General features: G+C 40.6%; 1 protein-coding gene across 5 annotated transcripts in view; it reads left to right on the forward strand.

Annotated features, from left to right (window-relative positions):
* The window catches only part of ICA1 (islet cell autoantigen 1), a 133,894-nt gene that overhangs the window by 5,784 nt on the left and 114,078 nt on the right, over positions 1-14,032 (forward strand). For 3 of the 5 annotated variants that reach the window (XM_074984687.1, XM_074984690.1, XM_074984686.1), the window contains exons 2-3: positions 10,084-10,129; positions 12,027-12,198. In XM_074984687.1, the coding sequence (XP_074840788.1) occupies positions 10,113-10,129; positions 12,027-12,198 (189 nt within the window). In that variant the 5' untranslated portion in view covers positions 10,084-10,112. The remainder of the gene's footprint in view (positions 1-10,083; positions 10,130-12,026; positions 12,199-14,032) is intronic. The other 2 variants (XM_074984689.1, XM_074984688.1) reach the window with 1 other exon arrangement.

Here is a 14,032-nt window from a genome sequence, read left to right on the forward strand (position 1 = left end):
CCATGTTCTAAAAAAGCAAAAACTTCATTGTATAAAATATTATTCTTGTATGGTTAAAGCTAAGATGCAGCAAAGAATCACCAGACTATTTTGATAATTTAAGGAAGGAAGGCTCTCTGAATAAAGAAAATACCATAATATTTGATTACTTTTTAATTTATTCTACTTGTCATAGAGTTTTATTTACTTTTAGAGTGCTAAAGTGTATTACTAAAGAATAGTATATCACCATTTCAGCTGAATTTAGAGGTTCTTGAATGAAAGACTGAGCTTCATTCCTGGCCAGGACTGGTGATCTGGGGAAAAGGGGGCAGTTGCCCCAGGACTTGGTGCTTCTGCCGCTACTGCCGCAGTGGTGGCAGCTGGAGCTTTAGTTCCTTTAAATCACTGCTGGAGTGCCATGCAGTGTGCTTGGGGCAGCTAGGAGGCCTGGGAGAGGGTGGGGGTGGTACTGAGGGCCACCTGCCCCAACCCCACCCATTATAACCAAGTCCATGCCCCTTCTGGGAGTGTGGAGTGGGCCCCTCACCATGTTGCTCGGGGCCTGGCAGACGTGTCCCCAGCTCTGTCATGCACTTGCAGAATGAAATTGGATAAGCCACTCAATATTTTTCCTCCATTTATCCGTCTCTAAAGTGGGATATTTACTTAACTGCAGCCTAAGCTTACACTAGGCTTTTATTTATATTTTAGAAGTGTTTTGAGCTCTTCAAATGGAAGGTACTTTATAAGGGAAAGGGATATTTTATACTGTGTTCTTGTGGAGGGACAGATTTGCTTGCAGCAATTGCAAAGTTAATATAATTTTAGACTGAAAATAACAATTTAATGTGCTGTATTATTAGTATAGCATATGTTGTGTTCTGTGAAAGTTAATTATTATCTAGAAAGAACCACTGTTTGCACATGATTCTGTTTCCAGTTGAATATGCCTGCTCTTACATTTTAAATACTTTGTTAGACTAAAGAGTGTAATATCTACATATAACACCATTATCAATGTTACTGAAATAAACCAATGTTTTCAGGGACATATAATTTTGCTGCAAAAACATTCCATGGCTTGGATCTTGGAATTTTAGATTTTGGGGAAAAAGAAAGATAACTTTTAAAATGTTTAAATTTGATTTTTGAGTTGAAAAATGACATGAGTGCCAAGGCATTCTGATGCAATCATATAATTATTATTATAACACACAATTTGTCAGGCGTACGACACATAGTACAGCATAATCAGCTTTGGCATTTGTGTGGAGGACGCTGGAGTACCTGAGAGACTGCATCAGCACAAACTTGGTTCCAGTAATTTGTATTTTGACACTTGAAATGGCACTTGTGATTGTGCAGGAATCAAAAATGTCCATATGAAAATTAAAAAAAAAAATAGAGATCACTGTGACATACTACAGTGAGAAGCAGAAACTTTGCACTGTAACACATGTAACACTGCACCCCCATATGTTTATGGAAATATGTTTTTGAACATGAATGTGCATAACTCGGATATACTTTCTGCAAAGCAAGGCATGTAAACAATCATTCATGAGCATGTGGTCTCCTGAACTGTATGTTCTATTTGTGTGCATGTATCATTGCTGTATTTGACATTGGAAATATGGAATATGAATCTGTTTGTTAATCTGTGTGGGCTAATGAAATCCATTAGTGATGTTTAAGGAGGCTGTGTCTACACTATGAGGTAAATTTGAATTTAAGTCAGTTACCTCTGTTACCACATGACTCTCTTCACTTTATATAACATTAGCTCGATTTAGGGAGCTCTAATATCAAGATTATTATATTGTTGTTACCTGACGGCTATAGCATCAAACTTGAAAGCAAAAGTTTGATTAAAGAACAGTGTGGAAGGGCCACGTCTTGAAATCGAATTTATTAGCCTCCAGAGATGTCCCGTAGGTAACCCACAATGCTCCTCAGTCCTCCACTGTGGCCACTGCTCTACAGGTGCTCCAGAATTAGGTAACAGGAAGACCGTGAATTTCAAAGCAGGAACAGCAAGCCTGTGGCTGTGGGAGCATGTTTGTTTTGAGAGCCTGAGAAATGTCTTTCTTTCTCTGCAATTAGCGCTGTGATCGCATCTATCCATTTCAAATATCCCTTGCAGGGAGTTTGTGATTCTGTCTCTACAGCTGTTTTTTTTTTTCTGCACTGCCTGGCGCCAGCCACTGCCTCGCTGCGCCACGCATCGTGCTTGCATAAGACTCTGAGAAACTTCTTCTCAGTGGTTTACATTTGTGCGTGAATTCCCCTCCCTTCCCTACAGACACCATACAGTTGGGGTTTTTCCTGTGCTCATCCACATCATGCGCGTAGCCCCCTACCCAATAAAAGGTCATGCCTGCCATTGGGTGCTGACCATGCTGCCAGGCAGCACCGTGTCCTAGCTTGCACACGTTTAGGGCTCCAAGGGTGCTAAAAAATTTCAGGGGCTTGCTGTCACAGGGGGAGGTCTCCCCCTCCAGCAACTAAGATAGTTGATGAGACTACTTCAACTTCTTCAGCATTCCAAGCAGCTTTCCCTGCTGACCCTGCCAAAATATTTTCAGTAGCTTGCGGTCCATTGCAGATTCCTGCTGGTTTGATATTTCTGTTACAAAATCTCTTTGCTTAACATTTCCTATCTGTCTTCATGCTTTGACCCCCTCAGAAACATGCGGGGGGAGGGACTAGTTGAGATTCCTGTTTCCTAGTTGAGATTTCCTGATTCCTGTATAAGTTCAGTGTATGATATTTCACTGCGGTCACCTTTGTTCACAATGTCTGAGTAGTGAAGAGGAAAGTCGACAATCTTTTTTTCCTAGACTTTTGTATCCTCTTTCTTCTAACTTTGAGTATACAGTCCAGGTCCCTGTATTATGTTCAGGGATCAGATGCAATCATGGGATGGGGGACAGTCAGTGGATGGCCAGTTGAGAACATAGCTTGTGCACAGAAGCCTTATAGTGCACTGGAAAGCCGAAGACTTTCCCTTAAGCAACTCTCTCAAAAACTTTCCTGTCTTCTCTTTCTTCAAGCTTTTCTCAGGGTCCCTGTATTTTCAGGGATCAGATGCAATCATGAGAGGTGGGCTCCTCAGCTGGTGGCCAGTTGAGAATTCAGCTATAGATGAAAGACATTTCTGGAAACTTTTTGTCGTTTCTGTGGATGGCTTTCCAACGGGAGAACTGGACATTTGCTTACCATGGGAGGAGAGTGAGGAAAATGCAACGTGGGAAGATGATCTCAAAACCCAGCAAGCATGCCCAGAATGCTATGGGGATGAGGGAACTGTGGGATAGGGTCCCACAATGCACTACTGCAACAGTCGATGTTTGCCAATTTGAGTGTGGCAACAATAAGTCACTTTGTGAGGAGCATGTGAGAGGTGAGGATGGTCAGATTTGAACTTATAAATTCCAGAATTACAAAATTGATATTAATGAATTCCAATTTATCTTGTAGTGTAGATGCAACCGGAATGTAATGGCCCAGTACTCAAGGCAACGATCTGTAAATATTCTTGTTTTTCCTATAAACAGGGATTGTGGTTGTTCCTACAAAGACAGGTGACTCTGCCATCTGGTGCTGGAATCCACTTTGAGTTTTGTACTTTTCCACATGGGTGAGGAGAATTAGAAAAATATTTACTTCCGCCCTGGGGAAATTCTCTGTAAGGAATGGGAAACAAACAATATTTGTCTTCAGCTGCCTTCAGAGATTTCTCCCTACCCTGAGAGGATACATGAGAAGACCTCGAAACAAAACAAACTCTAAAGAGAGGTTGGAGAGAAGCTCTCAAGGCCAGGTCAGATCGGTTTTGGCCTAAGAAGACTTTACCTGAAGTAAGAGCTAGGGTACAAAATTATGATTTGTAACAGCTTATTTCAGGCTATGTCTACATTACAGAATTTTGTCAACAAAACTCATGGAGCAACCACATTACAAATGTGCTGTATCGACAGTGAGTTGACAGACTGTGGCACTTCCTTTGACGGTATTCTGCCTTTCTCCCAGGAGGCAGAATGCCTTTCTCAACAGAATCTGTTGACAGAAAAGTCAGGATGCTCTGGGGGGCCCAGCCGACAGGGCTTCCAGAACACCGGGCAGGCTCATCTGATGTGCTTCTGGTTGGTTGGTCTGTCGAGAGAACAGCTGGGCAGTCTGACTGCTCTCTGCCGACAGAGCGGATTGACAGAGCAATCTGCTTTTGTGTCTGGCCTTGATCTGTCAACAGAAGTTTTGTTGGAAGATCTCTTTCAACAGAAACTTTGGTTGACAGATGGCTGTCGTGTAGATGTAGCTCTAGTGTATCAAGCTTAGCTGGCATGTTTTGTTTTGTTTTATTTTGCTTAGTAGCCTACTTGGATATTTCTGTTTTCAACTGCAACCAACTAAATCCTACTTTTTATACTTAATAAAATCACTTTTGTTTATTATCAAACCCAGTGTAAATAATTGTTAACGGAGGTTGAGGGAACAACAGCTGTGCATATCTCTCTTTCATTGATAAAGGGGGTAAACATCTTATGAGCTTTCTCTTTATAACCTTTATGCATAATGAGAGCAATTTATTTGGGGTTTTTGGTCCCTTTGGAGCTGTGCACCAGTGTGCCGTGTCAAATCCCTGTGACTGAGCCTTCTCAGAGCTGAGCTGTTCCCAGTGTCTCTGTTACTCTGCTGGGGGCTTTTACCCAACTCTCTGCCTTAGCTGAAGGAAACCAGAGTTTCTGATTAAGTAAGACAGGGCAGTGGGATACCTCAGAGAGCAGATAGGCAGGCTCAGAGGTATGATCATCCCATCAGGTGACAGTCTCCAGGGGAACTCGGTGACCCAACACATCACAGCAAGATCTCCAATACTTTTAGTTCTTCCAACTCCCCCCCGGCCCCAAAAAAAAAGAATTGATGTAAATCATCTTAGTAAATAATAAATCCAATAGTAAATGTATGCAGATCAGGCTCATAGTACCCGAAACGGTCAGTGATCTTTAAGTGATCCTGATTTTTTCAAATTACAAGTGTCATTGCCTAGAGTCCAGGTGTCGTATTATGTGGTCTCACCAATCTAATGTATGCTTGGTCATTTGTGCTTATTGCAGTGATATTTGTCCTTCCCACAACTGAAGTATGTAAGAAAAGGGAGCATTTGAGCTTCCCTAAAATTGTTGAGTCACCAAATGGCTGAGATCAGTCCTTTGCTACTTTAGAGACAAAAGAGGAAAACTTTCCTAACAAAAGTAGAAGGTGACGGATAATCAACTCAAAGTTATAGAAAATGAACCAAAAACATTTGGAAGAATGTATGTGGGGAGATTTGTTTGAGGTATATGAAATTACGCCACTTGTGCCTCAGAAGCTTGGGGTGAGAGGAAGTAGAAGTGCTGAGAAATCATATTCAAAATAATAAATATACATCCCAGTTACACCTAGTGGGGAAGAGGGAGTTGGTCCCAGTGGGCGTTATGGGGATGCTCTTGTTCCCAGTACTGGGTATGTATAAGAAGAAAATTCCTGTAACATATAGAGCAGTTGTACAGAATCTCCACAAGACCCCTCTATACTGGGATGATTATGGTATCTTTAAGATATAACAAAATAAGATGTATTTGTTAAAGCAGCCAGTTAAAAAGTTCCGTTTTGGATAGGAAAGACTATTATTTCCAGATTCTATCTCCTGAATGAATTTCCTTCCTCAGCTTTACTTTTAATGAAGTAACTTCCTTTTTTTATTTAAAGAAGTATTTGCAATCTTTTTTTCTGGCAAAGCTAAGAGCAAACAGTAACGTACACACATCCCAGAATATGGGGTTTAGATATGCATCTCTGTTTGTGATTAAGCATAGATGAAAAGTGGTCAGAAGAGGAGAAAGAGCCAATGTCAGCAACTGAGCACTAATGCTTCATACACTTGAATGCTTAAAAAATAAGCAGATTGATTGGTAGTCTCATTAACTTGTTTTTTTTGTTTTGTTTTGTTTTAAAGCTGAACATGGGTGTATAAGGGCCTTAGGTACTATGATGATAAGTTCTGTAGGAAACCCTGAGAGAGAACACTGATGTGCTCATTTGCATATACATATAACAGTGAAGAATTCTAGATCAATTCTAGATTATTTTTCTTATAAAGGTGGTTATTTATATCTTGTTTGTGAGGAATAATTTCTCTTTTATAGAAGGAGATGAATAACTTGATGGACTGCCCTGTTTTGTTAATTACCCTTTGAAGCATCTGGCACTGGGCACTGTTGGAAGACAGGACACTGTGTTAGAGAAACATTGTTCTGACTCAGTATTGTCATTCTAATGTCTCAGTACAATTAAAAATGGGGAATCATTAAATGGATTCACTTCTGGTGCATCCTTCAGGGATCTGGTCAGGTCCAGTGCGCTCTTACCTGGCAAAAGACAAAATCACCCTGATGATATTGACAGATGACACAAAATTTGAGTAATTGGTAAATAATGAAGAGGACAGGTCTCTGATACAAAGCAATCTGAATCACTTGGTAAACTGGATGGAAGCCAGTGTGTTTCTAACATGGCCAAATATATAGTCAGATTCAGGAACAAACTCCAGGCCATCCTTACGAGATAGAAAAACAGTGACGTGGCAAAACAGTTTGGTGTTATAATGGCTAATGAGCTGAATCTGAGCTCCAGTACAATGGCGTGGTTATAAAAGGGATAATGGGCCCTTTTGAATGCTCATAGTGACACTTCCAGGATTTCATCAGCAGGCTTGGAACCTTTACATCTGCCACACAGACCTCTGCCATTTGAACTAGTACAGTAACTGATTGCCTTTATGAGGAGGAGCATTCAAGCAGATTGAGGCTGGATCTACACTAACTCCGGAAAACGATCAATCATTTAGGTTCGATCTACTGGGATGCCATTTCGCACATGCATGAAATGGTGCATTTTGGGGTCGATGTTGACCCTGGAACACCTTGTGAGCTGCAAGGGTTAAGGAAGGTCGACAGGAGAAGCGCTCCTGTCAGCCTTCTGCTGTGAGGATGGGGACGAACATCAACAACTGAAAAAGTTCATTTTAGGTGCACAACTGGCATACTTACAATTACATATCTGCCATCGACTTTCCGGGTGAGTGTTGACCTTGCCTGAGACATACTTTGCCAGTGGGTTTCACAGGTATTTCCTGATAGCAGAGGCATGGTGAGGCTCCAGAATCTTGGGTTCTATTTCAACCTGTGGAAGGGAGTTGTTTCTAGTAGACACAGATTCTTTTTGGCCAATCTCCACCAGCCTGTTTTTGTCCTTATCCCATCTCTTTCTCACGCCTGGCTCTTTGCCCCAGTCCCAATAGCCACTCCTCTGGCTGCTGATTCCAATCTCCTTGACCAGCCAGTTCTCTTCTTCCCCACTGTGCTTGCTATCTGAATCTGAATCTCCCCACAACCAGGCCCTTGTCTTTTTCCAACTTGTTCTATTTTCCTCCTCTCTTTTTTGATCTCCACATCCTATCTGTCTGTCCTCACCGATTCACATAGCCAGTCCAAGTCTCCCCCTCCTCTCTATTTCTTTGTCCAGTCTGTGTTCCTCCACTCTGCCCCTCAAGTCAGCTGGCTCCTATTCCCAGGCTTTCAACCCTTCCTAGGCAATTTCTGTTCCCTTCCCTTCTGGGGCCCAGTTTCACTAAACTTCTTTTATTAACTGATTTCTTCTTTCAGAACCAGTTTTTGTCCCCTCTGTTCCTATCAGATGGCTTTTCCTTCAGCAATTCCTGATTTCCAGCAAGGAGGTCACTTAGATCACAGAAGAGACGGTCTTAATTTTAGTGCCTACTCTGTCCACACCCAAATAAGCCATTATAAAGCCATTACGTCTACAGTGTGGGTTTTTGCTGATGTACATTCACACAGCCACAGCACTGCGAAACAGAGCATTCTCATTTACAGCCACAGTTCACAGCCACAGAATTGCAAAAGGAGCCTTCACGTGAGCCAATAATAGCTGTGCTTTGCTCATACACACACGGTGCTTTTCAACTTTGGAGGCAGTGATGGGGGTGGAGAGGGGCAGTTGAAAGTCTTTTGTAGATCTGGATTATTTTGAGGGAAAATCACTCTTATTTCAAAGTATCTTGCTTGGCAGTGTGAACTCTTTGGGGGTGGTTGGGTTTGTTTTTGTTTTTGTTTTTTTTTCCTCCCCCAGCAAAAAGGAAACACCCCAGCATAGACAACCCCAGAGTCTTGCTTCGCTCTTGTATCCCTGAGCTGGAGGGAGTATGTTCAGTCACCCTGGGGGGTTGTACACGTACAGTTTGGTTACACACAGAAGCTGTGAGAGGGGTGAGCTTAGTCAGTGAGGCTGGAATCTCATATTTTAGCTGCTAAATTTAAGAAGTATCTGAGCTTGTGACAGTTTTTTTTCTCCCCCCAAGGGTCATAACATGACCAAAGTTGTCAGACTTTCACAGGGATAGTAAAAGGCACATCCCCCACACATGCCACATTCTGCAATATTTCAAATACCTGTCCTAAAGTGTAGAGGTGCTAGAGTATTTAAATAATAGAATAGCAGAGCTCTTTAATATGGATAAAACAGCGTGGTTTTTCACTGCTTCACCTTCTGGGAAACTCAACTAGCTGATCTGTTTTGACTGGAAATTTTCAGACATATTCAGCGTGCGGTAGACCTTGGCACATAAAACTTCAGTCTGAATGGTAAAGCCTGGCAAAGTTACAGGCCCAAAGAAAACAGTGTCTTCTAATGGGAAGAGCCATGTATCCACATTAATAGTGCTGGTACTACAACCCATCTATAAAAGGTACATAGGAGGGATTACAAGCACTTTAAAGGGTAAGATTAGAATTCCAGAATTACATGGACAAATTAACAAATTTTGTTCTGAAATTAACAAGATGAACTTCAATAAAGACAAGTGCAAAATACTTCACATAGGAAGGAAAATTAAATGTACAGCTACAAAATGGGAAATAATAAGCTAATACTGGTGGTATTGCTGAAGCGGATCTGAGTATACAGTGGATTGACAACAATGTGAGGCCATTGCAACAAAGAGTAATGTCTGGGTTGAATTAACAGGAGCATGGTATGTAAGGACAAGGAGGTCATTGTCTTATTCTACTTAGCAATGGTGAGGTCTCAGATGGAGTATAGTGTGTAATTCTTGCACCACAATTTAGGAAGGATTTGGAGAAACAGGACAGTGTCCATGGAGAAAAGAAACAAAACATTATACCCATCCCCCCAAACAAAAACAGTTCAACAACCTGATTTATGAGGACAGAATTTTATAAGAAAAAAAAAAGGGGGGGGCGGGGGTGGTATATCTACTCTTGAGAAAAGAAGACTGGACAGAACCTGATAAGTCTTTAAATGTGTTAATGACGATGGCCAATTGTTCTTCATATCATTTGAAGGTAAGACCAAAAGTAATGGGAGTACTCTTCATCTATGGAAATTTACGTTAGCTATTCGGAAAAGCTTTCTAACTGTGGTTATGTCTACATTAGAAGCATCTGTCTACAGAAGTTACTGTTGGAAGAGATGTTCTGACAAAACTGTCAACAGATCGTATCTTCACATAAAAGTGGATAAATCTTTTGATCTTCTCTGTCAACAAAAGGGGCCCCCAGAGCATCCACACAGCTTTTTTGTCAACACATTCTGTTGGCAAAACACATTTTGTATGTGGATGCGCTGCAAGTTTTGTCAACAAAATGGTTAGTTAAGGTCTTGAATAGGCTCCCATGGGAGCTTATGGAATCTCTATCACTGGAAGTTTTTGAGAACAAATTGGAGAAGCACTTGTCACAGTTTGTCTTGCATCTGGTGCAGGGAGCGTGGAACTTTGTGACATCTTGAACTTCTTTTCAGTCCTACTTTTCTGTGATCCCTATTGACTTGAGAGTTCCATGCATGTATATGAGAGCTGCATTTGGTTTATAGCTTGTGAAATATTTTGGAACAATATGGAAGGAAGGATGCAATAAACATAGTAACAGTTAACCGATATGTGGATGGCTATATGGATATGTAATTTAAGACCTTATTTCATTTTTATTTTGAATTCAATTTGTGTTTTTTTTTCTTTAGTTCCAAGTGTCTGAAGAAAGTAAAGAAACATGGATGGCCATAAGTAGTAAGTAATTTTATATTTTTACTGGTTGCATTAATAAAATTAGAATATAGGTGCTGAAGTGATGCTCTCTGTACTTACCACACTTTTTATATTTTGTCATTCAGTCTATGACATAAAATTCTCAGTAAAGACCAACTGGGGGAAAGAAAATCCATCAGGTGATCAAGTAATGGAAAAACAGAAGGATGAACCAGATTAATAATTAACGTATTTGTTTTTCATCTTCAGTTTTGTAAATAGAGTTGGATTTATCCATGTCTTTTAAATTTAGTTATGAAGTAGATACTTGTTTAGTTATAACTGATCGTAAAATTTAAACATGATTGCCCACCATATAATAATCCAGGCTGACAATGAGTAAATCTAGTAATAGAGTGATGTCATGCAACTAGTGAATATAAACTCTGTGGTTATGAACCATGTTAAGGGCATGTCTGAGCCAATGTATTTTTTTCCACAAGTATTCAATCTCTTCAAATTCTTTCAGAATAATAATTTCTTATAATTTTAATGTTGGGAAACCAATTACTTTTAAGTATTTGCAAAAATAGTGCACTTTTTCCAGTTATTTACAGGTTGGGGATTCTGTTTTCACAGAAGTTAATTGTTGACTTTTCATCAGACATATCAGTGTTCACTTGAGAATCTAAATTTTCTGTGCATCAAATGGGTAAAGCAATTGTAGGTGGAATACAATTTCTGTTTTGACTACAACATTAGTAAGGTTACAAGAGAGATGTAGAATCACTCTCCCTCCCTGCCCTCCACCCCCATGGAAAAAGTGTACATGTTGCACAGTCAAGCATCATCCATTTCTCCTGTTTTTAAACTTTGTACTATCTAGAATTGAAGTACAGGTTGAACCTCTCTAGTCTGGAACACTCTCATCTGGCAACAGCTGCAACCCAGCATGATTTTAGTTAGCTGGATGTTAACTTATCATAGACGAGGCCAAGTTTCCTGTAGCCCCCTAAAGTTTGTTTACAGCCACCAGTCCTGGGTCTCAGTGTTCTGTGCGTTAGTTTGCTGTAATTTACCTCTACATGCCTTCTAAGAACCCAGTAAGCAGTAGACGTCTTGGTAATTCTGCTAGACAATATTGACCTTCTGTCACTCAGCAAATTCTCTCATTTGGTACCAGTCAAGTCACAAGTGTGCTAGACTAGAGAGGTTCAACCTCTGTCAGATTTTGTCTGGTGCTTAACAGATTGAGCATGATGGGGTACTAATGCTTGTACTTCTGCACATTGTGTTGTAAAAAGGGATAGGGCAATCTGTTTATACGCAAGATCAACATTCGGATCCTGGACCTGTTAAAGCCAATGGTAGTTTGCTGCTGCAGCCCTTCAGTAGGGTTGGGAATTCACCTTAAACCTCTGCACAGTATATAAATAAAAAAACATTAGAGAACAAATAGCTAAAAACCCAAACTGAGACGGTCTCACATCTGCTATAAATCCCTCTATAGTATTGGAAGTATTATTCCTTATTAAGTGTTAATTGTTGTGAACAACAGCAATTTACCACTTTCAAATTGGAAGTGTCTTAAATGCTCCCAAAAATTGGACTGGAAACATTCACTAGTACACTGAATCACTCTAATAACAACTTTCATCTAAAAGAAATTGGAGAATTTGCTGCATATTTGGTATTGATAACTGCAACTTCAAATGTAAGATTTGAATATTTCAAAGTGCAGGAATGTGAGTGTCTGGGGTTTTTATTTTTGTTCTTAATTTGTACTTTTATATCTTTTCACGGATTAAAAACTGTATACCCTTTTCCTCTTTTTTCTTGAAACTCCGTAGTAATTCAATAAAATATTTGCAAGTTTCTTTAAAGCCTAATTCTTTTTATTAAATTTAGCATTGTTATTTTATTTCTTGAATGTTTTTAGCAGTTATTCAAGGGAATTTTATGACCAGTATGCTCAGAGCCAGGACAAATCTGTGGTCAATAAAATGCAGCAAAAATACTGGAAAACAAAACAAACTCTTATTAAAGTCACAGGAAAAAAGGAAGATGAACATGTTGTGGCTTCAGATGCAGACCTGGATGCAAAACTAGAGGTTTGTAATGAATTTACAAACAGACATTAATGAATGAAATCTCTTTAGAAGTCTATTAATATGATCAAGTCTGCGTGTTTGTACCTACATAACTATGTGTACCATACTTTCTGTTTGTACATAATCCTATGTGCAGGATGTGTTTGGGTATGGCATGGGAATTCTCTTGGATATCCACTACAGTTAACTATGTATTTAAAAATATATACCAACCAACCAGCCAACCTCACCTCAGCAGTATTTTCTTCACTAATTAACATTTTATAGTTCTTACTATGCAAAACATCACAGTGCTGAAAAACTGTTCAAATGTTTCTGCTGAATTAGCAGAAAAGAAAATATGGTTTGGGGGACATACAAATTATCATCATTTTTATGGTGGTAAAAGTTCTCAGCATTGGAATAGTGAAGCTAAACAAATAATTTTTCACTTGCTCTCCAAATATGGGGTTGAAATCCTGGTCCCATTGAAGTGAATGTGAGTTTCTCTGTAGGTTTACTGGAACCAGGTTTTATCCTAGGATTGTTTAAACTTGGAAAACTATTTTACACCTATTTGTTTCTCCTGTAATTTTAATTTGGATAAGTTCTTTATTTAAAGTGTGTTGGGTCATGCTGATGCCACAGAATGTCTGTAGATAGAATGATCATTAAGTCTTTTGACTGAGAGTTTAAAATTGCTGGGTAGATATGATATTTACTGATTTGTTTTTTAATAATTTTACCCCCTCTAAACTAGACAGGACAAATATTTGTCTGACATCCTTGATGATGTCTCCTCCTACTTCGACAGGATACAATTGAGACTTTGAGTAGCTATGTCCTCCCTGCCGTCTTACTTGGGCAGCCCTTTTTTACAATTACTCCTGGAGGAATTCCATGCCACTCTATGCACACGGCATTCATGTGTGCCACAGTTTTCTATGCCTCCCTGCAGAAGAATGACTTTCTGACAAACAAGCAAAGAGAAGTCATCCTAGCCCGTGGTTCCTACCCTGTGATGGGCTCATCTGCTAGTCCTATCTGGACTGAGGGTAGGGGAGGACAGTACTTCTCTTCCCCTGCAAGGAGCAGCCATGTCAAGTTCAAAACTCGCCCATCCTCTTCGCCACCCCCTTCCTTCCCCAATTATTCCTTTGTTGTGGGGAGAGAGATCACTGTACAGGCAACTGCACTCCTACCCTAACTCTCATGCATCTGAATCACCCTATTCCTGAATCCCTACCCCACCAGTTCCATGCTCCTGGATTTCCCCTGCTGAGCTCCATCTCTGCTGCATCTGTATTCCCCCCACCTCCCCGACCCCAGCTTGAGACTACCTCTTGCTGTGTCCCCTGCACTCAAACCCAACCTCATTGAACCCCAACCAGCTGCACCCAGACCACCCACCCCTACAAAGTCCCATTGCTCCTGCACCAGCCACCCTCCAGTGATTCCCTTTGCATCCAGATACCTGACACCTACAGTTTCAGTTAAACCCCCCATACCCATACAGAACCATCTCACCTGACATGTGAATCCCTCCCACTCCGACTAAGCCATTTGGTTTCTGCCACATTGAGCCTGCCTATGTAAACCTAGTGTGTTCCGCATGGAGGGGAAAGCTGCCAAATGTTTTAGGGGAAGGCCAGACCCTTGTGCTGCATTAGGGTCAGGTGCAGCCTCACTGCTGAATCTCTGTCCCAGGGGAGGGAAGGGCTGCAAGGTGATCTCCCACCTCCACAAAGCTAGTGACCAAAGTTTCCCTCAGCCATGCTGGAGCCTCCACAATTACTTATTGACTACGTCTACACTAGCCCAAAACTTTGAAATGGCTATGCAGATTTCATAGTTT

This window comes from Carettochelys insculpta, chromosome 2, assembly GCF_033958435.1.
Source record: "Carettochelys insculpta isolate YL-2023 chromosome 2, ASM3395843v1, whole genome shotgun sequence".
NCBI lineage: Eukaryota > Metazoa > Chordata > Testudines > Carettochelyidae > Carettochelys > Carettochelys insculpta.